General features: G+C 37.7%; 2 protein-coding genes across 2 annotated transcripts in view; both read right to left on the bottom strand.

Moving 5' to 3' along the window:
- Positions 1 to 8,345, bottom strand: CUZD1 (CUB and zona pellucida like domains 1; the record flags this gene model as incomplete). The annotated part of the gene is given in 7 exon segments (XM_081142874.1): positions 1 to 40; positions 42 to 105; positions 108 to 235; positions 237 to 409; positions 413 to 502; positions 8,126 to 8,194; positions 8,313 to 8,345. Coding segments are annotated over 7 exon segments (597 nt in total).
- A 4,368-nt stretch (positions 8,346 to 12,713) lies between these two features.
- Positions 12,714 to 27,256, bottom strand: part of NCKAP1 (NCK associated protein 1) — a 76,134-nt gene continuing 61,591 nt past the window's right edge. The window contains exons 24-31 of the mRNA XM_081142728.1: positions 24,727 to 24,820; positions 20,256 to 20,338; positions 19,638 to 19,718; positions 18,263 to 18,356; positions 16,429 to 16,545; positions 15,701 to 15,810; positions 14,524 to 14,613; positions 12,714 to 13,630 (exon numbers count right to left, since the gene is read on the bottom strand). Of these exons, the coding sequence (XP_080998854.1) occupies positions 13,514 to 13,630; positions 14,524 to 14,613; positions 15,701 to 15,810; positions 16,429 to 16,545; positions 18,263 to 18,356; positions 19,638 to 19,718; positions 20,256 to 20,338; positions 24,727 to 24,820 (786 nt within the window). The 3' untranslated portion in view covers positions 12,714 to 13,513. The remainder of the gene's footprint in view (positions 13,631 to 14,523; positions 14,614 to 15,700; positions 15,811 to 16,428; positions 16,546 to 18,262; positions 18,357 to 19,637; positions 19,719 to 20,255; positions 20,339 to 24,726; positions 24,821 to 27,256) is intronic.

Genomic DNA, 27,256 nt, shown 5'->3' with positions numbered 1-27,256 from the left:
TTAAGAATTCTGCAGCTTCTGGTGTTTCCAGTCTGTTCTGATTTACAAAATGCCTCCCTATGATTGTAGCCACTTTCACAGCATGCAGAGCAAGGGCCATGAATGAAATAGAGGCGGACTGTTGAAACGATTCTGAGCTTCTTCCGCATGTATTTTAGACTGAAATCTTGAATTTCCACTTGTGCTTCTATCCGTTTTCAGACAAATGGGTCCTAGGACTGAATTTGTATAAGGGAATGTCTCTTTTCCTTCTAGAGTCACAGCCCTGGTAGCAGCAGGACCAATGACCACTACTATCACATATCAAAACCCTGCACTGGAGATACGCAGGAATTCTCAAGAATTTAAAGCTAAGAAACTGGAATCTTCTGTGGTGTCCAGATAAGGGATACACCTTACACATCTCATCTCAATTCCACCCACTCTTGCTTAGGTCATAGGTTGGAGAGGGCCCTAAGGCATGGAGACCCACTACCAAATCTGACCTAGGTGCGTAGACTGACTTGAACAAAAAATTTGGTACAAATCCACATAATATGGTGACTCCGGTACATACTTTTTAAATAAATTGGATTCAGAAAAATAAAATTGTTTCTTCTTTTTTTTCTTTTTTAAAAGGTCACTAATTAAAGAATAACTATGTTGACTTTCTCTTGAATGAGCTAAAGGAAAGACAGGGTTTGGTCATGGTTCGGATCCTTGCATATACCTCTCCTTAGACTCATTGAAAAAAATATTGAGTCAACAAACCAATAATTAATAAACTAAACCACAGGGTGAGGCAAAAGTAGGTTTACAGTTATGAGTACACGAAACACAGAGTTTATTTTATGATTATTTATTGTGTTATTTTTCCATACAAACAACTATAAGCCTACTTTCACACCCCCCACCCCCCATTTCCTGGTTAAGCCACCTAACTTTTTCTTATTCAAATTAATAAAATACAGCTTCTCATTGTTGGTCTAATTTGCTCATGGGAAATCCTATCACTTGTAACCTTTCACAAACTCAATGTCAAATGGGTCTTTTCATTTCAATTCAGTTGATTATGTGCTACCTACAGTGCAGACACAAGCTACCATTACAAAGCGGTGGCAAATACACAAAACAGGTTATTATTCAGCAGCAACTATTTAGTAATACATAATCTAAAATTTGACTTACTGTTTCCCCACAAAGTTACATGACTATTGCAAGCACCATAAAATATGTTCACTTCCAGTCGTAAGGGGAGAGTTACTGTATATTTCCTGTTTCAGCTGAGATCTTATTTAGCTCCTCCAGGTAGGCGAAACACAAGAGAATTTTAACTTCCCTTAATAACCGCTCAAACTTGAAGGTAGCTAATACGGAGGAAATAGGAATAGGCTGTAAGTATATTGTACCCTCTGGATGTTTGGGTATCCCTGGTTTATATTTCTAAGGTGATACTTAATCATTTTGTCCTTTTAAAAAATTATTAGTTATAAAATTTCTTTTCCTAAGAAAAAAACCAACTACTTTTTAAGCTTTACATCATATATTACTCTAGATCATCAAAGCTAGATTTCCTAAGCCATGTTTCAGGTCTTTTCCTTAGCAATATACACTTGCTTCTTAAAAAATAATAAAAATAATTTCCCAGGCATCTAAGTCTAAACTTACAGCTGTATTTGGTTACTCTTTGGATGGGAAATAGGCTGATTGCTTTTCTTCTTGGCTTCCAAGCCTTGCTCCTGAATCCTTTCCACACACACAACTCTTATTTCAAAGAGAAACCCCACTGGGAGGCTGGAAGACCTGACTGTGAGAGAGGGAAGTTATGCTAATTTGTCACCCCCAAGGACACCAGTGAGCATACAAATATGTGCAGTTCAGGAGCAAAAAAGGCTTCATTCTAGATCAATTCAAAGTTCCGTATCACACTTGCAAGTGTTCAGGCTCTACCATCTCATCCCTCTTTCCCTCTCCCCAGTGCCTTGTGTTGACGTAAGAAATTTCCAAACCTGTAGAGAATTTTTATGAGTATATTGGAGCCAAACTGATGGCAGTTGCCAGGAATCAAAATCTCAGTGAATTGAGAAAATCCTCCAGACAATGGCAATTTTGCAGCTTATTTTATTTTTTAAATTTATTATTATTTTTAAAAATACATCTTTGTTGATTTCAGAGAGAGGAAAGGAGAGGGAGAGAGAGAGATAGAAACATCAATGACGAGAGAGTCATTGATCGAGCCCACAACCCGGGCATGTGCCCTGATCGGGACTCGAACCCCGATCACCTGGATCCTAGGTCGACGCAAGGAGGGTTACATGAAACTCACTGGTGGTAGATTAGGGAGGTGGGAGAAAGCGAAGCGGAGAAACCTCTAAGACTGGATAAAGAGTAAAATGAAGAGACACATGCTTCTCTTACACAGTGGGCACAGGATAGTTAGCAACGAACATTTACCGCACATAGAAATGGAATTCGGGGAGCAAGGTCACAACGAAGGGCTCTGTGGTAGCAGGCTCAGGTGTGGTGGGTGTGCCCTGAGGGTCTGGAAAAGGAGATTACTCTGACATTTCAAAGGTGTGTTATCCTAGATTCAAAAAGACAATAGGTAGGATCACTTAAGGTAAAGACTTACCTTTGTCAAGGAAGTTACAGGTCCAGGATGTGACTATTCAACAGGACCTGCTTTTATTAGGAATTTTTATGTTCAGACCATTCTATGTTTTTGTATTTTGTTTATGCATTTATCTGTTGATGGACACTTGGATCTACTGCTTTTCTTGTGTGTTGTTTTATTTAAGTGAGAAACAACTTTTAAAGCCAAGATTTACCTGAGAACATATTTAGTACACAAAGCATCAAAATATTAATAATTTGACTAGAAAGAGAGAGTTTTTTAAGCTCCAGTGTGAATTTGAATGGTGGTCCTCAGAATGGAGCTGGGAGACAACCTGAACTGAGATTCAAATGAGCTTCTCGGGTCCTCCTAAGAAAAGCCCTGCCCTGGGGCCCACATCCAGTCACTGACTTATACATCAGAGCCAAACAGCCTCCGAGGCAAAGATGACAAATTCTGCTGCATTTGGTGGTCAGACACATGCCATGTTTGTTGGAACAAGAGTAGAACTAAAGAAGGGATTCAGTAAAGACTGAAATGCAAGAGAAAATTTGTAGAGTCTCAAAGAGAAAGTTGATTCTAAGGAGTTGAGCTGCTGGGCCTAGAGTTAGGGAGGAAGCATGGTTTCTGCAGAGGTGTGGTCGATAGTACTTTAATTGGTTCAAATTCAACTACCCTGGTGGTCCACAGGTGCTCTGGAAGCCAAAAGAGCACTGAATACAAACTCAGAGAGCTGCCTTACTAAACTCTACATTTTTGGGGTCCAGGTAACCATGTTATAGGACAACCTTTGCCACCCCACCACCATCCCTGCTGAGCATCACCCAGACGAAGGATGACGTTCTCCCCCTCATTACACAGCAGACCGGCCAGCTGTCCTGGCATTCATCGGGGTGGTTGGTGTAGGTCTGCAGCTTTGGAGGAGGGGCAGGGAGCTCAGAGAAGCCCACTCAAGCTGCAGTTTTTGTGAGAGAGCCAGAAAGATTTGTGTCTGTACCCAGGTAAATGCACCAACGTACTTTGGGAAGGAGGGAGGGAATATTTTCAGAGGGTTGGATAAATGGGAGAAATGGTGATTGTAACTTGGGCATGGATATTGCTGTGTCCTCATATGTACCTACAACATTTGGAGCCTTGAGAACATTTTGGTTATGCTTCCTTGGCAGAGAAGGTACTTTACTCCAGTTGAGCTGCAAAGGATAATCTTGGATCTAGGAGAATCAGACCATTCAGGATTCAGAAACTAGGTAGGTGGTGTTGTGTAGGCTATGATTATGCTCTGCAGCAACCTAGGAATGTCAACATCTTCGGTTTTGTCCATCATATCAAAACAACATAGAATTTGAGAAATTTTAAACAGTGAGCAGAAAACATTTTGGGAGTAGTTTGAGTGGAAATAGATACATAAATCAATATCTCAGAAAAAGACCTCAGATTTCTAAAGTGAAGACACCTGGTGAGACTTGTTTACTGGGTTCCTGCATGATGGCCTGAGGACTGGGCTGAGTCGGAAGGATGGGCTTGAATCCATATTGTGCCACATAGTCATGTGTCTAATGTGCACTAAGTTTTTGGTGGGAACCCCAGGATTCTCACCAAAAGGTCAGAATAATTCTTGTCCCATCATCTTTACTGAACTGCTGTGTACCTAAAATGAGGCAATGGGTGTAAAAGAGCAACCCTGAATGTGGCCCATTTTGTGGGAAGGGATCCTCGGTATCCTCACAGGTAATACATCCTCAAACACATTTTTCTCTGTGACATCCCTGGCAATCCCACCCCATTTCTCACCAAGTTCAGTAAATTAAGCAGTATATAAATGCTATTTTCACACAATAGTGTACCAACATCATTCATTATATTTGCGTAATTTTTAACCATGTTCAGAACAGTTTTATGTATAGTTTATGCTGTGCATTGGAAAGCCTGGATTTGGAGTTCAATCACTTCCCTTTCTGCTTCCCAGCTGTGGACCTCTTCCCATTTACTCCACTGCAGCAAGTACACATCTTTGTTAATTATGACCTTGCAGTCACTTAACTCATACAAATGGGTCCAATATAATGAACCATAGATTCCCATGCACTATAAATGTGCAGAGAGCTAATTTTACCAACATATGTATTTATCAGTCACAATCCTCAAGGATGCAAGAACAAAAAAGAGAGCAACTTTGATTAAGTAAAAGGGGAATTTAGTGAAAGGGGAATTTAGTGAAAGATATTGGCCAGCGTGTCACTGAGCAACCAGGAAGGCTGGAAACCCAGACCTGGTGTCTGAGCAGCCAGACGCAGTCAAAACCAAGCCATAGAAACGATCCAGAGAGAATTCCACTGTCATTCCCCAAACATTAGACAACACAGCTTGCCAGAGCTGGACTCTGAACACCACTGTTGACAATGCTGCCTCTACTGCCCCAAGAAAGCAGGTGAGGCTACCACCTCCCCCCTGCCAGCAGGACTCTTTGTGTCCTTATTTTCTTGTATCACTAGCCCCAAGTCATATCCAGGGTAGGTGCATCTGATCAGACAAGAGCTTGAGTCATTTATCCCACAAAAAGCACCAAGGAAGCTATGAAAGTGGGTCTCTAGAGTGGGGAGTAGCCTTTACGCCCCACCAAACTTAATGCAGTGGGGAATTCAGGCAATTCCTGAACAGAATCAAGAGCCCAGAAATAAACCCTCACATATACGACCAACTAATACTTGACAAGGCAATCAGAACACTCTATGGAGAAAAGACAGTCTCTTCAAAGATAATGTTGAGAAAGTTGGATATCCACATGCAGATAAATGGAATTGGACCCCTATCCTAGAGCATTCACAAAAGTTAACTCGAAATGGATTAAGGACTTAAACAGGAGTCCTGTCACCAAGCAACTCCAAGAAAAAACACAAGGAAAAAGATCCTTGACATTGATCTTGACAATGATTTTTTGGATATGAGACCAAAAGTACAATCAACAAAAAACAAAAATTAATAAGTTGGATCACATCAAATTAAAAAGCTTCTGCACAGCAAAAGAATCAACAAAATATAAAAGCAACCTAAACAATGGGAAAAAATATTTTCTAATCTTATATCTGTCTGATAAGAGGTTAATATCCAAAATAAATTAAAAACTCATGCAAGTCAATAGGGAAAACAAAGCAAAAAATCCAATTTAAAACTGGCAAGATAACTAAATAGACACTTTTTCAAAAAAGACATACAAATGGCCAATGAGTACATGAAATGGTGCTCAACATCACTGATCATCAGGGAAATGCAAATCAAAATCACAATAACACATCACCTCATACCTGTTGGAAAGGCTATGGTCAAAAAGGTGAGAAATAAGTGTTGTGAGGATGTAGAGGGAAAGGGAACCCTGTACGCTGTTGCTGGGAATGAAAATGGGTATAGCAATGGAAACTGGTATGGATGTTCCTCAAAAAATTAGAAATAGACCTGTCATATAATCCAGCAAGCCCACTCCTGGGTATATACACAAAGGAAATGGAAACACGACATGGAAGAGATATCTTCACTCCTCTGTTCTTTGCAGCATTATTTACAATAACCAAGATAGAGAAACAAGTGTCCATAAACAGATGAATAAATAAAATATGGTATATATGTACAATGAAATATTAGTTAGCCATAAGAGAGAAGGGAATTCTGCTATTTGTGAAAACATGGAGAACCATAAGGGCCTTATGCTAAATGAAATATGTCAGGCAAAGAAAAAGATTGCAGGGTATCACTTACATGTGGAATCTAAAAAAGCCAAAGTCATAGGAACAGCGTAGAGAGGGGGTTACCAGGAGAATCAGGGCGGGGAATGGAAATGGAGAGATGTTGGTGAAAGGATTCAAACTTCCAGTTATAAGATTCATAAATTCTGTGGTTCTAATGTACAGCATAGTGCTTATATAGTAAATTATGCTGTATTATATACCTGAAAGTTGCTAAGAGAGATCTTAAATGTTTTCACCACTAAAAAGAAATGGTAATGATGTGATATGATATTCTAGCTAATGCCACAGTGGTCATCATTTTGCAATACATAACTGTTTCAAATCAACACATTGTGCACCTTAAACTTACATAACTTGAAATGTCAACTGTGTCTCAATAAGGTTGAAGAGAAAAAGACTTTATTGAAAAAATATATTTCAGGGGAAACCTTCCCTCATGGGCCCCTTTATAACTGCCTCAACAAATCTGGGATGGTTATACCTTTTTCAATTTAAGTTTTTCATGATTTTGTTAGAAAGCAGTAACTGCATTGGTACACTGGGAGAGCCCCTTGAGAATGACTTTTGCATCATGCATGCATTTTTTCACAATAGACTCTTCATGACTTTGAATTCTTTTAGTCCAAATAGGAAATGGAAACAAATCAGCAAATGCACTCAGCTCTTGAAAGCCTGTGTCCAGCTGAGTGGTTACGATATCAATTACATCATGAAAAATTCCTCTTACCTGAAACACTGCTAGAGCTCAGGCGCTTGCAGTACTATTTCTCAGCACCGGGCATCTGGAAAAGAAAATGCAGACCTCTTTTAAATATCTTTGGATGTTGATTAAAATGGGGGGAGTTTTTTTGATATGAGGAAAAATATACATTTGCCTTTAAGGCAACAAGTTGCCCATTACGTATTAATAAACTGACTTCAACAAAGACTTTCTTATCCATTGCTAAAAATTGACCAACTATAAACAGCCACCAGAGCGCTGTCTTTGCCGGTGCCAAGAAGACTTCCAAATCCTTTCAGCTAAAAAGCCAGCAAAGATCAAAGAGGTTTCACATGAGCTCTCTACATGCCAAGGAGATACAAGTGCCATCTTTTAGCACATTATAATAATCCTGTTGTGCGGCACTCTTTCCCAATGACCTGTAAAAATAATAGACTTGAGAGAGGCATTTTTTTCAGCAAAAGAGAAAAGGTATGAATTAGGTAAGGTATATTTAACACGTTCCATGATCTATTGTTATCAGTTAATATACTTTCCCCCCATTCTATAGAGTTCAGGATTGCAAATGCCTGGCAGATTACCTATAAAAGAGATAAAAATGGAATGTTACTGCGCAACCTGACAAAATGACTTAGGGTTCCTTAGTCCCTGAAACAAACAATATATGTGTTCTAACATTTATAGCTTTTCACTTATTCTATTAAAATATGTTCACTAGCATAATATTCTAGCCAGATTTCAAAGAGAAGGAAAGAAAGAGAGAAAAAGGAGAGAGGAAGGAAGGAAGGAGGGAAAAGCCAGACAAAGTTGAATTCTTGTTAAGTGCGATTTATTTTATTTGCTAATGATATCAAACTAATTTTCTGATATGTTCATATACCCATTGGCCATGATCAATAACAATGACATTTTCATCGAGCCCCTGTTTAGTTCTGACACTGTGACACCGAGTAGTCATTTGTTTCACCCCCTGCCTCTTGAAATAATGGGTGTGGACACTCATGTGTCATCAGATGTGTAAAATCAGCCTCCTCCACTATGCTGTCGACTCTGCGATGTCAGGGACGATACCTGCTTCATGTACACACCAAGTAATTGGGACACAATGCCCCATGAATAAATATTCACCGAGGACATTCTCTGCACAAGAAATAGAAATTAGGCTGTAAGAAATAGAAATCTGGCCAAATTAATTCAAATACAAAAAGAGTCTGGATGCTTTCTTGCCTGTCCCTGTGCACCCCTCCATTCCCTTTACCTGAGCAGCTTTCCTTGCCCTCTCCTCCCTCATGATCGGGGGGTACAGGAGGCCCTGACCTGGCTCTCCCAGTTCTGACTCCATGAGTGTTGGTTTAAGTATCCAGTGCGCCCTTCAGCCTTGGTTCTAACTTACATGAGAAAAGTGGGATATAAACGGCTGTCAGAGGGGAGGGCGGTTGGAAACATACATATCACACACACAGACTGCACCGTGGTGAAAGCCGGGGGGAAGGGGGCGGGAAACGGGATGGACGGAGACTTTGGGGTGATGGGCACGTGATGCAAGGCGCAGATGATGTTCTATTGAGTTGTACACTTGAAACCTGTATGGTTTTGTGAACCAAGGTCAACCCAATAAATTCAGTTAAAAAACACAAGAAAATAAACAGTCCACCATTTTCAAGTCATTGGACTAACTCTCCTCGGATTAAATTTCCTCCCTCATTTATTCAGCTGCAACAAGGGAGAAGAAGCCATCTACTAGGATCCGAGTGTGTAACAGCAGAAGGAGGGAGCCCCATTAGGAGGATCTCCCCAAGATGAAGCTGGGGATAGGGCAGGCAAGCACAGGCATCTAGTTAAACTGTTTTTAGTCGTGAGTTTGGTTTTATCATTCTGCCCCAGTACCTGGCACATAGTAGGTATTTAAAAGTATTTGTTGAATCAATGCTAGAATGTACCATAATATATTACTCTTGTAAGTTTTCTAATCACGTGGGATGGGGAAAGAAGGTGGAGGGAGAGGAAGCGACACTGCTGAGGTTCTGGACTTTGGAAAGATAGGGGCACCCTCACTTCATGATGCTTCCACACTGAGGGCAAAGCCCTCCCACCTGCAGAAAGACCGCCACCCCCTTCCCTGCGGTGGCCCGGGCCACACCCGCAGCGCCTCTGAGGTCGGCCTGTATGACACTCCAGGATGGGTGGAATCAAAACTAGAAAATGGTTTCTTTAACTTTCCTACTCAAGCATTGCTTTTCCAATGAAAACGCTTACAAAATCAATCTTTGGGAAATCAATGAAAACAGCTGAAACAGAGTATTAAGTGTATCATTTCCCAGAAACCCTCGCCTCTGAAACCAAACTTGAGGACGCTGCACGTTTCCGAGGGGTCACAATACTGTATTCTCTTCTTTCCTGATTCTCTTTAGAACTTAAGCTATTTGGAAGGGCAGGAAGGGTTCTACTGTTAATTTTAAGATAGAAAAAGTAAGGAAACAAATGCCCCTGCAATAAATTTCCCCTCAAAAAATATGCCGTGAGGTGGAAAAGGCTGACGGCTAGACAGATGTTATGGAAACTGCTGGCAGAGATGCCCTTTGCTTTGTGTTGAGAGCAAGTAATTATTTCTCCCTTTGTTCTTCTGGAGGAGCCCCTCCAGTGCCCACGGGAGCATTTACTAGCTTTCCCCCACCCTTCCCTTCAAATAAATAAAATTTTGCAAAGGGCCATAAAACCAAGACCAGATGTGGCCACTGAAGCTCGGAATCCGACCATGGCAGCTGCCCGAGCACCTCAACCTGGGTGTTCCCCTCAAGGAATACAGGTGGCAGGTAGCACACGCTCTCAAGGTGACCTCCCGCTCACAGACAGCTAAGCTCATTCTGAGGGCTCACCCCCGTGCGTCCGTCTAGGAGCCTCTGCTTCGAAAGGTACAAAAGGTGACTACAGGAAGCAAAGCAGAACTCCTACAATAGGTTTCACACAGGGTGGCTTGGGGGGGTCGGAAGCTACTCTTGAAAGACCACACCTCTCTCCCAGCTGTAAATTCTGTATACGTTGCAATGTTCAGACCACTTTCTAGAGGGTCGTGGGGCTTACAGCTGAAGAGAGTATATAGCTGAGCTGTGATCTGTCCTCCAGACTGGAGCCTTGGTTTTAGTTCACTTGCCAGCAAACCTTGGGCTTAGATGTGACAGGAACAGCAGAGCTCCCTGGAGAGCTCATCAGCTGCTTTCTCTAATCGCCTGCTGGGGGCTGTGACCCCCGGCAGCAGGGGCCTTTCTTCTCCAAGGGTGTTCTGCAGTCCTGAAGGCCTGAGAGCCTTGCCGGTCCTCACTGTGTGATAAGCTGCCAAGGGAAGCTGCCAGGGCGATCCTGAGAAGACATGAGAAGTCACACCGAGAGGGTAACATTTCAAGGCCCACTAATCCTGCCCCGGTGACACAAGAAGCTCAGCAGACCAGCCTGAGTAGGCGAGGTACTTCTGCAAAAGGGAGGGATAAAGTTACCACTGTTAGCATCTCAAAGCTCCAGCCTTCTTCACCAAGCACTGACTCCAGTTAGAGGTGAGTCACCAGCCTGAAAGGATCCTTCCTCTATTTCGGGACAGTCACCTGAGCACTCACTCTGTAACTTCTCTGACCGCCCCTCTTCTTTGCTCCTGGTATTTCACTTACATTTCCAGGGGGGCAAAAGTCAGTTTTATGTAACATGGAACACCTTTTTCTCTCTCCAAGCTCCTGCCTTTATGCCTATTTATATAAGCTCAGATTCTGCACGTTCCCCCCCAAATACTCGAGACATGTGAACCGCATCACTGGGAGAAATCGGAAACCACTCCTTCATGTGACTGCTGAGCCACCTCCATTCCAGGTGCTGGGGAGCCCATCCCTGTACCTCATAAGACCCTGTCCCTCTGTAAGAGCAAAGAGAAGAACCACCTGTGCTTGCGCCATGGAGCAAAAGGCATCCGCACCGTCTGTAGCATCGGTCTAGCCGGCAGCCTTTCCACCTCACAGCATGTTTTCTGAGAGCTCTGCAGGGCTGGGAGTTTGATTAAATGGAAAGACGAAATAAACATGGGCCCTGACCTCAAGGCATTCCCTGAACCAAAGGAGACACGGATATGTAACAATCACATTATGGTTCCGTAAGGACGAAGATATAAAGGCAGCTATAAGGTTCAGAGGAAATGGGATAGTGTGGTAAGAAAAAGGGAGGTGCTGTCTGAGCTTGCCCTTCACGGTACGACCAGGAGTTTGCCAGCCGGAATATGAGAACGCTCCATTCTGGAGGCAGCAACAGCACGAGGAAAGGCACAGAGGCTTCCAACGGGCAATGGTTGAGATTCAATTGTCCAGATTCAGGCATGCTTGATCTCGAATGCTAATGACAGCAATGTGTATGGGAAGTTTGGTTCATACAAGAATGAAAGTTTAATATACTTAATGCAACTTTCCACTCCGAAAATAACACTCAAGGAGAGTCAATAAATATTACTTAATTTTCCTGTCAATTCAACAGGACCAAATAACTCAAAAATTCATTTTTTACTATGGATTAAAACATTTAAAAATTCAAACAAATTCTTTCCCCAAGGACAGATGTCATGGCAATTGTTATTTTGAAGGCATATTGTCTATTTGGAAATTCAAGCCAAGGCCAACAAATGAAATGATGGAGCATACTCATGTGGCTACCAAGAGATGGACACATGTGAGGAGTTGAACTACTTTAAGGATTATTCGCCCACAAGACTCCATGACGACACAGCTAAAATCTTCCAACAGGCAAGTCATTGTAACAGAAGAAGGGTGGGCATGGTTATACATAAATTATCTATCAGTTCACTGCTGGACAGAACCTGGGCTTGGTTTAGAAGCCCTAATGGTGTGTAATAGACTCTACCCATTCTCAGATTAATGCCACAGCATATCAGTAAATTTAGTTCGTTTCTTTCTTAACAACTGACCTACCTTAGACTGGATTTGTGAACTATGTTCTAAGCAAAGAACAAAGGAAGAAAACAGGCAGAACAGAAAGAAAAGAGCTGGCTGCTGAATGACGCTCATGCGCCTTCTGACTGAAACACTAACTGGTATACTTCTGCTTCTCACACATGCCAAGTTTCTTCTTGCCTTCTGGGCCTTTATGTTCACTGCTCGCTCTGCCCATTTCTGGTTCCTTCTTATCCTTCATGTGTCAGCCCAAATGCTTTTTACAGAGGCCTTCCCTGGTGACACTTTCTATAGTGTCCCAAGCCAGTCTCCCCCCGATCCCCAGCCCCCACCCTGTGTAATTCCCTATCATTACCAGCACTTCGCTCCTCTGTCTGCCATCATTACAATGCAAACTCAACTGTAAAAGGGGAACTTCTCTACTTCGCTCACCATTATATCCAGGCATCTTGAAATTTTTGCTGATGACTGAATAGAAAAGTGGTAGAAAATGATTACGAGAGTACAAATAACCAACAGGAGAATCGAGACTGGGTAGTCATGGAAGAACATGTGCCAAGTTCCATGATTACCTATGGAAAAGAGAAGGCGGGGAAAACTAAGAGAAGTTGGACAAAGTAAAGGGAGGGATAAAAGGAAGAAAGAAGAGCCTAAAGAAAAAGGAAGCTCTCCTTTTAATTTCTGAGGATCCCAAATTAAAGAAATCATTCAAAATGTGGTATAGTCTAGTGTTTATTTTATGTTATGGCAGGTACACTTGATTTTCAAAAATTTAAAACATATAAAAAGTGGTTAGGGACTAACATTTGTATCAACAGTTGATAAGTGTCTAAGATTGTTTATTATACAGCAGGGTACAATGGTAGTGCTAATGCCAATAGGGCACCATTGAAGTTAGTCTAAAAATTATCACTAGGCTTTATACAAGCAACAACATATGTTGCTGTTTTAGAATTTCAGGACATAGTCTGCTTCTAATGCTAAGCAGTCCTTTAACATTTTTAATGTTATACAGTGTCATAGTATTTAGTTTGGCAAATGTTTCAAAATAAAGTAGAAATGTATTCATAACATCACAGAAATGCACATCCAGTTTTGTTTTCAGTAAGAACCATAGGTACAGTCAGAACTCTTTCCTATATGAAATAATTTACACAGATGAAGGCTATACCACTATCTAAAATAATCACTAAATACAATTCTTTTTCAGAAATAAACAAGCAAAGGTTTTTTTCATTATCAAATATCAAAAACATAGAGATAATGTATATTTTTCAAACAAATGATACTCTAAAATTATAGGAATAATTCTGTGAATTTAGTGAATGTGCAACCTAAATCAACCAAGTATACTGTAGTACAACCATATTAACAAACCAATGATCAGAAAATACAACTATATGAGAGAAATTTATATTCCACAAAACTGTTTTTCAGGCCTTAAGGTAAAACAGCTCCACAGTTTACAGGTAAAACCCAGGCAACAAAAATGCGTGCTTGTCTTCAGTAAGTAGATATTTTATGCAGAAGATGTAACACTTTGCTTGTAGACAGCATGGTATGCGTTTCTCAGCAAGACATAAGGAAAACAAGATTCCAAAAGATCCATTGTTAGGAATGGGGATTCCTGCACAATCTGAAAAATTTCAAAATGCATCAGAATTCAAATTATTTATTATGAGAACATTTATGACAACTAATAAACCATAATTTTATACTGTTTTTATTAGAAATAGACACAACTTATTTTCCTTTTACTTTACAATCTAAAAGGTAAATGTGTCCCAGTGAAAGCTCCAAAATCAATTCATCAACAGGACTATACTGAGCACTTTCTTTGCCTTCAACAACATATTAGACATGAGAGAGAATACAAACATTTAAAATGGCCATATCTAACTGGGGACCCAAGACTAAGCTAAAAAGCCAAATCAAACATAAGACCAACTATAATTAATGGTGAAAATCTGTAAGTTCTAGAAAAGTTCAAAAGGGAAGAAAGATTAATGTAGACCATAGTGATCAGGAAAGTCTATCTGGAGAAAGATTTGAGCTATGGAGTATGCTGAATCATTAAGACAGGTAAAGGAAATTATTCTAAGTGAGGAAAAAGTCGCACGGTAGAAACAAGCATGACTGGTTCACGGAAGAGAAGGAATGAAGTACAGAGAATTGTAGGAAGCTGTATTAGATGGGCAGAATGGAGTCAGACTACAGAAAACTGGAACTAATACACTAGGAAAACACAAGGCCCAAGTGTTTCCCAACAGGTTGAAAAATTATAAAGAATACCTAATAGGTGATGCTAATCTGTTGTTTTCTGATATGATTACCATATTGTAAAATACAGGTGATTGTCATTCTTTCCAGCCATTTTAGAAAGTGTGTGGGGTTTGGGTGGAGTGAGCACAAGGGATCAAAAAAGCACCTCAGCTCTTACTGTTATTTAGACACTAAAATGCCAAGAAAAAGACAATCAGGAATGACTGGAACTTCTTTGTTGTTACTAAAAATAAAAATGAGACTTACCATATCTAGCAGTAAATAAACAGATTCTCTATTTCTTGTTGTTGTTTTATCTGTCTCCTGGCCAATTTTCAGTAGACTGGAGGATGCAAGCTTAAAAGTATACATACATTTTAAATAAGTCTTTTGAATGAAATGTTCACCAGTTACTTGTTTATTTTCAGTATGCTTCAACTTACAGCAAATTTCAATCACTCAGTTGCTTATATAATGATCAATTAAATAACAAATAAGATAAACTTACATTCTTTAAATTTAAACAATAATTTAGAGAGCTATTAAGGTATAAACAGACACAAAGATAAATATAATCAAATATTCTTATTGGTCTTTAAAACTGATATTTTTCAGGACAAGTCTTTTTCTAAAAATTAAAGATTTAATTTTTTTACCTTCCTAGTATCTGTATGAACTATATTTAGTTCCCAAATAAGAAAAAAATTTCACACCAAGTTTGAATTAATGGGAACACTGTGAGATTAGGAACTACAGGAAATGGAAAGAAAAATTTTAAATCTTAATACTGTTTTCTTTGAAACAGAAGTTATTTTCTCAAGTTAGTACTCTAATTGCTTTAAATATTTTAAAAATAAACTTTTCTAAAAAGCTAACAGGATTTATAACTTGAAAAGAAGCAAATATTCTAGTGTTCATTATACCATGATGCATCTTTCCTTTAAGTAAAATGTGGAAAAGGTACACTGATGAAGGAAAGAGAGCTACGTTAGCACAGGAACTAGAGCCACATTTCATGAGGCTCAAGTCAGCACAACTACCCTCTTTTGAGAGTAAGTAGTATTCTTATTTTTGAGTTTGTCACCATTAACAGTCTTTCTCCAAATAAATGAAAATAAATACATATCCTTTTAGACAGAACATCCACTCTTTGCCTCAATTTTCCTTTGTTTTTTTTCCTCTTTTAAACCCTAGACAAAATTCTAGGGTCCTATAAACATCAGCTTAGAAAAAAGGTCATACTGCAGAGCTCAAGAAATGAGAGACTTCTAAGTCAAAGGGAAAAAATGCTAAACCAACTACTCCTTGATTTTTAATGCCCTGCCTTACCTGTTCCTCCTCCCTGCCCCCCAAATTAATTAAGAGAATTTACTCTGTTACATCTCATAGTTATTTTAAGTTTTCTTTATAAAATGCCATGAGTTTTGCCACTTATTATACATACCGCCAGAAATTCTTTAAGACGATCTTCAATGCTTCCTTTGTGAATTGTAAACAAAGCTGCAGCGATCTGGTTGATGGCTTTGGCCAAGCAATGAATGTTGTTGCAGTGCCCTGAGAAAGTGCAAACAGGGTTTGTGGTTTCTGTGTGACCCCCCCAAACATCAAGTAAGACACAGAAGGCAGGTCTTGAATGATTTCACAATCTACATAAAGAATGGCGTGAATAAAAATCAGGTTGGGGCATAACCTGCTTTACTCTTCTTTCACTTTCATTAAGGACTAGTGCTTTTAAAAGTAGTGTAGCAAGAGAGAGCAACAAATGATTGTCTATATTAAACAAGCAAATTTTCAAAAACCCCTAAAAGAAATCTCACATCAGTTTTAAAATGTCTTAGACACTTAAAAAAAGGAAATGCTTAGCTGCTTACAAACATTTTCTTATCCAATGCTTAAAAGAATTCTAAGAGTTGGATACTCCCTCCACTCCCTCACCACACATCCCCTGCCACACACACATTCAAGCACTCATAGGCTCACATAAACACATTTCCTATATCAGGAAATTGGGACTTAGAAAAAGAAAACTGGACTATTCACGGTTACACAGCTAGTAAGTGGCAGAACTTAACCCACATTTTATTATGAAAGAACATTAATTACTTGAAAAGCACTTATCATATCAAAACTCATAACTTTTCCATTGCCAAAATAATTTTAAAACACTATTACCTTCTATAGCAGGGCTATACTGGGACATCACATTACTGGCCAGTGTTGGCAAAGAAACTGCCACAAAGACCATGAGGAGGCAGGCAATTTTATATTCTTCTTCTGGACTTATGTTTTCTAAGGGAGAAAAATTAAAAATAAAACCAAGGTATTTCTTCCAGATTAGTTATGATTATCTAAACCAAAAAAGGCAATTTTTAATTTTTGTATAAGGTACTTTACTTTGCCTCTACACAACTGATCACGGTTTTGTTACAAGAAATACAGAATAAATATAAATAATATACATTACTATTGGCTATTATCAATTCCTCAGGCATATTTCAAGACTTCTAATATTTTTCTTTTTTTAATCTGTAAGATTACAGAGCAAGAGATATAATTAGGATAATTGGAACCCTAAATTTCCTTATTGAATAATGATAAAATTATTTTATAAGACAATTCTATTTACTACAGTTTAGAAAATTTATTATCTTATAAAATCTTTTCTTTTTGGTCTAAAATAGATATGAATATAATTTGAAACTTACTATTTAAAAGATATAAATGTGCAAAGTGGACTGGATTTCCAACCTCTCCACTTTAGAAGACAGAAGGAACCAGTCATATATGAAAATAACATTGCCCTAAAGCTTTTAAGATATAACCCTTTCTAATATATTTATTGTAATGTGAACTAAAATTGTGGGTTATCTAGTACCTGGGAGCTTCTACTGACCCTGCTATTCACCACCACATATAACTAAGAACTGAACACAGGAGCCAGAATGTATTTTTAAAATTTGGTTGATTATGAAAAATATAGCTATAGCAAATTAAGTAACAGTAATAATTATCCATGTTGACTACAATTAGCATAGTGCATGAATGACGAAACATAAAGCAATGTTAAATAAAAAAAAAACCTGATGAACTCAAACACCGTGCTACATGCAAAGGGCTAGGGGAGGGGATTTTAGTACCAGAAACAGATGAAATGTTATTTACTTTGTAGATAAACCTAGAAATTAGGGATCTAGAGCATTCTGGGTACTATATTTCAAAGGGCTGGCCTTAAAATCTTTTAAATGTTTAATAGTATATAAAATAATGCACAGACTCTATGGTTAGTAGCTCTAGCCCAATTAAAAAAGGACACCCTTGTTTAGGTATCATCTAGACCATCTCCATCAGCATACAAATAAATATAGGCATAAATCTTTATTCTTCCCACCTCGAAAAATCTTTCTCTTGATTTTATTCCTGCCTCCAACTACTATAATTTTATTTCTTTGCTCTCTTTTACAGTAAAATTCTTTGAGAGTTTGAATGCTTTTCTCCTATTCTCTCTTAGGCCCTTGCTCATCAGTGCTCTGCCCTGGAAACTCCACTGACACTGCTCCTGTCGGCATCGTCCATTAATTCTACACAGTTGATCGTTCCTTTTCCACTTTCCTGGAAGCTACTGTCTCCTGGTTTTTCTTATCCTTCACTGGTTCTTCCTTCTCTGTCTTTTTTAGTAGTTCCTCCTCTTTTCTCTGAGCTCTTAAAGTTGAGAGTGTCCCAGTGCTCAGACCCTATCTGCTTCACTTATGCATCTGCTACACTAAATGGATTTAGTAATCTCATCCAGTTTTAAGGCTTAAATGACCTAATCTGTATGATGACTGTGCTGTAACATAAGCTCCAGAATACAGGAAGCTGTCTTTTCTGCACTGACTTAGTCTACCTACCAAAGAAAGGAAAAAGCTTGACATGAAGTAGGCATTTGAATAGATAAGTATCACATCTATATCTGTGTTGTCCTGGTAATTTTATCTAAGACTATTACAAATTTACTAATGCATTTTACCTGATTTTTGTGAAGAGAGAGCTACAACCAGGGCGGGATCAATCTCGCAAGGTAATCCAGCAGCTGATGATAACTCATACACATTCATTGCAACCTGAGAAAAATATATAAGAATTAGAGTAAGAAATATTCTAACAAGTTTCTGAGAAATCTCGCTTTAGCAAGAAAAGATATGTTGTTTAGAGTCTACCTATAAGAACACAAGAGAATTTTGAAAACCTGCCTGAAGCAGGAGCTACAGCACAACTAAGCTATGCTGAACAGATGATTCAGTACTTTGTGATGTGCCGTTAGTTGCAACTTCCTAGTGTAGCCAAATAAAACTTGTATACTTTATGTGGCAAATTCCAGCAAAATCATTCTTAGGTTATTATTTTCCTTGCACGAATAGATGCAAAATATCAAGCCGAGAGAGAGGAATAAATGAACAAAAGTGAATCAAAAGTGCTGGATTTATGTTTATGCCCATATGTGTTGAGTGAGAAATTATAAGCTGGATTTCAAAAGCAGAAACAGCAGGATTTTCGGGTAGAATACATTAGCGGACAAAACAGATACATGTGAGAATGCACAGATCTGGTTACCGCACAGGATACGCATGAAGACAGGTGGAGTTAAGAAAGAGAACAGAGCGAGAGAAGGATGGGACACGCGGTATATCTAGCCTCAAATCTGGGAAAAGACTTGAGTGTCACACAAGAGTTTAGGCAACTTTTTTCAGTCAGTGCTTTTCAAAATGTGCGAAACTGAAAGCAATGATTCCAAGAAACATAAAAGCTTAAAAGGCATGGATAGGAGCTGACATGTCACTTACTAGATGTGTCACCTCTGGTTAATCATTACTGGCATTAGACCAGTGGTTGGACTTTATGATCAATAAATTTTCAAAACAAAAATTGCAAACTCATTTAAGACTACCAACTGTCTATCTTATATTTATTAATTAAAAACAGGCTATTTAAAAAATTAAAATTTATAGCCTACAATTAACATTCTTTAGTGAGATTTTTTTAAACATCAATTTAAAAAACAGAATGAATTTATCTCTATTTAAAACAAAACACTCTAATTTTACTGTCTCATCTTCCTCATTCTGCTCATGACCATGTATAAACAGCTATCAGTTTAAGGAAAAAAAGATCAGTATCAACCCATTTTACATTGCTACAGGTGATCAAGGAAGATTAACTTTCAAAATGCCTGCTTAGTATTTTGGTGCTGAGCTCACAAAGGTGCATTTTCAAAGGCAAGCATGCTAACTAATCACTCTAAAATAGAAACTTTACTGTAATTTAGGACTTATTAAATTTTACTTCATATATAACTTAAATATTTCATTTTAGAAACTGTATAATACAAACAAAAGTTTTATTACCTTCATATCAGTTTCTCTTGGAATGTGATCCTTGAAATCTTCAATTGAACTTACAAGGAAAGGAATGTGGTAGGACAAGACCTAGGCAGGACAGCAAAAAAGAGCACAGCATTATTATTAAATGTTGACCTCTAAATTTATGAACTACTACCACTGGTTACTTCCAGTTTCCATAGAAATTATTTTACTTTATATGCTGTCATGTAATTTTCTAAAGTACTAAGATACACAGAAATGAAATATATGTATTCAATGTCAAACTGAATATAGGCAAATGGAAAATGCTTTAATGAAGAGTAAAGTTGAAAACAGCTCAATATCCAGGCAAGTTACACCCCCTAAATTTCAATACCAAAACAAAAAATAAGTTTAAGTACCTTTAATTTCTATGTACTTTATTTTAGATAACTATGAAAACTGGAATTTTAAAGTTACACCCCCTAAATTTCAATACCAAAACAAAAAATAAGTTTAAGTACCTTTAATTTCTATGTACTTTATTTTAGATAACTATGAAAACTGGAATTTTAATTCTATCACTGCCTACTAAACTTTTAATTTCTGGGAAATTACAAGGGATTACTTGATATAGGATATGTACTTATAGTGGTTTCTTACATCTCTAAGTGCTTCTTGTGCCAATGAGCGGAAGGATAGAATCACCCCAATTATTGTCATCCTCTTCAAGACACTGTCAACAGCTAAACGTGCAGGGAGGGGAGAAGAGAGGAAAAGAATGTGAATTGCATTCTTTCTTAACCTTGGAGAAAACTTCAGTGATAAAATTCCCAGGATAAAAAGTACAACTAATAGCAATTTAATTATAACAAGTGATTAAAAAGGCAAGTGTATTGAAAGCTGTTTAGATTTTTATGCAAAATATCTCATTTAAAAAATAACAAATGCCCAGTTGGAGTGGCTCAGTGGTTGAGCATCGACCCATGAACCAAGAGGTCACTGGTTTGATTCCCAGTCAGGGCACATGCCCGGGTGCCAGGCTCAATCCCCAGTAGGGGGCGTGCAGGAGGCTGCTGATCGATGATGTTTGTCTCTCATCAATGTTTCTATCTCTATACCTCTTCCTTCCTCTAAAAAAAATAAATAAAAACATAAATAAAAAATAACCAATTTTTTTTAATTTAATGCAGCTTAAGGCCAAACAAGACCCACCTTTACAAACTCTGATCTGCAAGATACAGCTATTAGATGTTGAATGTGATGACAGGAAGAATCAGGAAAGACTCTAATTTTCTTGTGTGAGTCACTATGTGGATGGCAAGGGAGGTAAGAAAACGGTCAATACAGAAAGAATACCAGTTTTTTTTCTCCTCACCCTTGCACCTCCCATGAGAGGAAGATCCTCCCCATTCCAGAGACGTTGTGAAGTATCTGTGGGCCATAAGCCTAAAGATGTCTAACAATGTTTCTCAAACTTTAGTGCAAATTAGCAATGTGATTCAGTAGGTCTGTGGTGGAACCTAATAATTTACATTCTTAACAAGCTCCTAGGTGATGCTGTTGCTTGCTTCTGGTTCACAAACCACACTCTGAGAACCCCTGGTCAAACCAGTGCTCGGTGTTAAACATCTGGCTCATCAGAGTCAAGGCTGAAGATGAATATTTAAGACACGGTGACAAATAAGACTGGATACATTTCCTCAATAGGACTGTAGAACAATGGCTTAAAAAAAGGTAGAGGTAAAAGTACTGGCAAATGAAGAAAATAAAAATAAATACAGAGAACAAGAGAGCCCTGGCTGGGCCGTTTAGTCAGGTGGCACATCCTCCAGTACACCAAAAGGTTGTGGGTTTGATACCCGGTTGGCACATGTACGGGAGGCAACCGATCGACACGTGTGTGTGTGTGTGTGTGTGTGTGTGTGTGTGTCTAAAAATCAAAAGAAACATATCTTGGGTAAGGATTAAAAAATTTTGTTTTTTAAAAAAAATTAGAAGAGAAACACTTCAGAGAAATCAAGTAGAATAAGAGTGAGGAAGGAGATGTTGCAAATGGGAAAGGAGCCGTGTCACAGTACATTGTGAGCAGGGAACTGGGAACACGAAACCATGAGTACGAGCTAGCAACACGAAGAGTGACAGGAGGCACCAAGGCAGGCTTAACAACAGATATAAGTAGTGTCTTTTCACTCATAGTACCTGGCTTCCAGGAAGCAGAATACTTTCGGGACCAGGAAAATTGCTTAGGATGATGAATGTAGCAGAAAGTCGGGAGGATGAGTGTACAGAGGAGAAAGCAATGAAAATCACTAACCAAATTTTATAGTTAAGAATGAATAAGTAAGTAAATTTTCAATGAGCTAAAACCAAAAGTTTAATAGGAGTGAAGGAATGGGAGAGCTAGAAGACATGACTTTGGTCTGAGACTGTAGTTTCAAATTAAAGATTTTACCAGTGCAACAGTTTCAGGTGATAATAACATCCAAAGTATTGCCAAAGTAAAGGTCTTTAAAGGCAACTTGTAGGTCTGTAGATGGTGGCAAGGTTAGGGCAAAAGTGAGTGGAATTAATTTTAAAAAGGAAAAAGTTACTACAGGAAAACTACAAAATAAAAGTCTGGAATAGTGAAACCAGTACAGTGATGAATTTAGTCCCAAAACACAATGTCAGAGAACAGGAAGCAAGAAGGGACATTATTAAATTTGCTCAGGTCACAGAGTCAGGAAGCCTAAAACTGAAAGTTAATTGCAGATGGCCTCCCAATTCAGAGCTGTTTTTAAATAAATATTTTCTTTTTAAGGGTATTTAAAGAAATATGTTTGTTAACTGTGAAAAACAGTTCCAAAAGTACATTGACTTCTAGATATGGGGTAAAGGAAGCACAAAGAGAGAGGTCAGAGACAAAAGAGAGTATTCTGAAAAACAGTTCAACTGAAAGAGGACCGTTCTCTGTTTCCCTCAATAAACCACTTATGGGCAGGTATTTTTTTCCAAATCACAAAAAAGAGTTAATAAATTCTATTTAGAGACAAATTAGATATATATGGGTATTAAGATGACAATTTACCTTTTAATTTTGGCCAATCTCACAGGTCATGAATCGCTATCATTATACACAAAATTCAAGTAAAGAGAATCTAGATAAAGGATTATAAATTTTATTTTGAAAACCTAAAAATTCTCCTTGAAATTTTAACAAATTCTGTTTTGTTTCAATTCCACAAACAGGAGAGCTAAACTAACAGTAGTAGACAGGCATTGAACAGTGCAGTGGCTTAGTTGGTTCTAACCAGATGATACCATCAAATGCTGTTTATTAACAGAACATTAACTAGGGTTAAGGCTAGTTGGGTGGTCAAATAAATATTAAAAAATGGGAGAAACATGAAAATACAAAAATGTTAAGAATGAACAAAAAGACTAGAAAATACAAGCATATAGTAAAGCAATGAACAAAAGAGATCAAGTAGATTTTTTATAATTTCCTGCTAAATATTTATTCACCCTCTTTCTTCCTATAATGCTACCAAGTCAGTCTTTTCTTTTTCATTTTTTATTTATTTTTTTTATTTTTTATTAAATACATCTTTATTGATTTGAGGGAGAGAGAGAGATAGAAACATCAATGATGAGAGAGAGTCATTGATCAAGCCCACAACCCGGGCATGTGCCCTGACCAGGAATCAAACCCCAATTGCCTGGATCCTAGGTCGATGCTCAACCACTGAGCGATGGCCGGCCGGGCTCTTTTTCATTTTTTAAAGTACCATACAGTAAACCTGACTTTTTCCCCCCTTTTAGTGTATAGCTCTAGGAAAAAAATATGTGTAGATTTGGGTTATCACCATCACCACTGTGGTGAACAGTTTCATCAACCCAAAACACTCACTCACTGCTTCCTGTTTGTAGTCCTGGCAACCACTGATCTGTTCTATAAGGCAAACTGTAGTGTAATTTTATGCTAATTTATACTTAATAAGTTCATATTTTTTAAAGCAAGATAAGATAGCTTAATAAAGTGACCTTCTAAATCATTTTATAGCTTTATAAACTTTTACATTGTAAAACATTTCAAAGAAAACTATCAAAGGCAAAGTATGTAAAACATATGAATGGCTTTAATTTTCTTAAAGATTAAGAAAATTTTTCTTTGGGAAAATACATCTACTGGTTTTCTCAAATACAAAAACTATTTTATTTGGAATGTCACTAACTTTTTAATATTTGGAAGGCTTTTAAATAAATCAATAAGAAATATGACTTTAAAATAATTTTTAATATAATTGAGTTCAAGTACAAAAAGTGAAAATAAAATTAATTCAAGTGCATCTAAAATAGTTACCTGGCTAAACATACTTTATTAAATATTTAAGATTCACTGTTATTTCACAATATACCTCCCATAAAGACTGTCAAAAAGACATTAAAAAGGATTTATTTTTTAAAGTTGTAGGCTCAGGTTTTCATGCAATGAATACTAGTTAGCAATAAAAAGGAACAAATTACTGATTCACTTAACACAGACAGGTGAACCTCAAAAACATGCTAAAGAAGTCAGACACAAAGAGTATGATTTCATTTATATGAACTTCTAGAACAGCAAATTTAATCTATAGTAATAGAAATCAGATAAGTCGTCTGGATTTGGGGCCTGGAGGTGAGAAACTGACTATAGAGGGACATGAGGAAACTTTCTGAGGTGATGAAACTGCTCTAAATCTTAATTATGGTAATACTTATATAGATACATACATTTGTCAAAATCCACCACACAGTTCACTTAAATGTGTGCATTTTATTATATGTAAATTATACCTCAATCAAGTTGATTTTCAGAAAGTGATAGACTCAAAAGTTATTTCTCCTTTACTCTAAATTAATATAAATTTACTGTATTAAATTTAATGGGTTCATGGATTAACGGATAATAATATTCATTAAATACTTGACACATGGTACAAAGAGTATGGTTAAAAAAATTATGAAACAGGTATTTAAAGATCCTTTGACTGAAAAATTTTCCAGTTCTCTTCGTAAGCTAAAGAGTACTATTCATAATTTACTACTATCTTTATGTTTATAAATTTTGAGCAAAAGCTAATGCTTATAAAAAGTATCGTAAGTTACTCACATGATAATCTTTTAAAGAGTGCAGCCATCTGGTCTGGTTTGTCAAAGCTGGTCCTCATTTGTGTTAGCACATCAACATTCTCCACCACAAGTTTCTAAAAAAAAAGAAAGATCCAGGTCAAGAATAGACCTCCTTGCGTTAATGTGATAAGAGGATGCTTGGAAATTACAATCTAGCATGTAGGAAATACAATTCATGAAATCCAGATGCTCCATGCTATGTATTTTTGCTGCTGTTGTTTTAATAAAGGAATCTTAAAATTATTTACAGAGGCTTAATGTTTTCTTCAGTTTGCAAGTTCAGGAAGCGAGGAGTTCAAGAAAAAAGCAATAAAGATAAGTAGTAGGATAAAGGATTTTCTTATCCTTAGACACACAGATCAGTATCAATAATAAATAGCAGACACAGAAGTGGATATAGAGAGCAATAAATTCCACCAAAACAACAACAAAAAACTTGCTCAAGTTAAAGCTGACCAAAGATAGCCTCAAGTTCATTGCTAGATATATACAATCAGAAAGAGAATAACTTGTTAGGGTATGGTACCACTTCATAGGGTTTATGATAAAGTAGTATTATCCAACACAAATTATCAAATGGAAGTGTCAACTATGTACCTTCTGTTTCACGGACCATCAAGAAAAGGAAAGAGAATAGAAAGAAGGGATATAAAATAAGGGAAGGGAGTGAAGGGTAACTATTCAAGAAAAGTATATCTCATTAAACAATGTTTTTCTTAAAAGAGTGGAAAAGTAATTTAGTTTAAAAATTACTAAGACAAACGTAACTGATTTTAATCTGGGAGAAATAATAAATATATGTATTTGGAAAGCTTGGATATATATATTTGAAATATGCAGGGATAAAGCCTAGATTTGGATATATGTAATTCTAAACACATATATCCAGGCTTCATCCCTGCATATTTCAATTTAGCAGGTTTAGCTGCAAAGGTATAGTAAGCATACTGTTAAAGTAACATAGTGGTTTTGTTATAAGCCAAAGGCTAATAACACCTGATTTAAGGGGAGCATAAAAAACTGTACAGAAAATCTATAAAACTCATTTTTCGTATACTAGCAAGAATTTGGTTTAGGTTACTTGATACTACTTCAGATTATTTCTCTTTATGCTCCCAACCAAATGTTCTGCTTCAGTCACATTTATTTGCTAAATTCAACTTGTATAGTCTGATTAGACTGCCTGTTCTCTCTGGGCCAATTCAATACTTATCCCATTCTAAAACTTGATTCAACCAATATATGCTCAAACTACATGCCCAATCCTGACAGTGCTCATGCACCTTGAATATCATGTGTCAGTCAAAGACACCAATGAATTTTAAATACACCATTATCCCATGTGCCATTAAGAAAAAAAACCCCTGCCAATTAAACTGAAATGTTTTCTAATCATCTGACTATAAGACACAATTTCAGAAATATAGGATAAATGTGTATTAGAATCAGTAAATTATAGTATTTGATAGTAAGACTACTGTAATCATTTTTAAGCTTCTGTACTAGGCAATTTACAAACAACCCCATTTACTCTGATCCAAATAAGGAAGAGGGTATTCCAATTTTACAACCGAGAACCTAAGGCTCAGAGAAGTTAGAACCTGACCAAAGTTGCAAAGATATTAAGTAGCAAAATTCTGAATCTGAATATAGGTATGTCTGATTTAAAAATTCATCCCCCTACCCCTGGGCGAGTGTGACTCAGTGGTTGGAACATTGGCCTGCCCACCAGAGTCTCAGGTTCGATTCCTGGTCAAGGGCCAGTGTGGGAGGCAACCAGTCAATGTGTCTCCCTAACATTGAAGTGTGTGTCTCTCTCCCCCCACTCCTTCCCTCCCTCCCTTACAGTCTCTCTGAAAAGCAATGGGAAAAATGCCCTCATGTGAGGATTAACCAAAAAAATAAAAATAAAAAAATCCATCCCCTTAATACCTAAGAAATGGTTCCCAATCTTAACCCTACACCAGAATGATCTAGAGAATTTATCTAAAACACATATTGCTGAGTCCCAGCCCCATATGTTCTGATATAGCAGGTCTGAGATAGAACCAAAAATGGTGCATTTTTAACAAATTCCAAGGTAATGGTGTTGCTGATGATCTGGGGAAAATTCTTTAAAAACCATTAACCTAGCCCTGGCTGGTGTGGCTCAGTTGGTTGGGCATCGTCCCATGCACCAAAAGGTTGCTGGCTCAATTCCCCGTCAGGGCACATGCCTGGGGTTGCAGACTCGATTCTTAGAAGGAGGCATGCAGGAGGCAGCCAACTGATGTTTTGCTCTCACATCGATGTTTCTCCCTCTCTCCCCGTTTCCCTTCCTCTCTAAAAATCAATAAAAAAAATCTTAAAAAAACACACACACCACCATTAACCTAAAGCACTTAACACATTACTCTTAAAAAAAAAAAAATCAATTATGTCTCCTCTTGAAAGTACAATTTGTATATTTAAATTTTTTTCTTTTAAAGCCATTGATTAATATCACTGATGAATGAACTGAAAGCTGGAAG

This window comes from Miniopterus schreibersii, assembly GCF_964146895.1.
Source record: "Miniopterus schreibersii genome assembly, chromosome: 7".
Lineage (NCBI taxonomy): Eukaryota > Metazoa > Chordata > Mammalia > Chiroptera > Miniopteridae > Miniopterus > Miniopterus schreibersii.
This window is presented reverse-complemented; position numbering and strand designations above follow the sequence as displayed.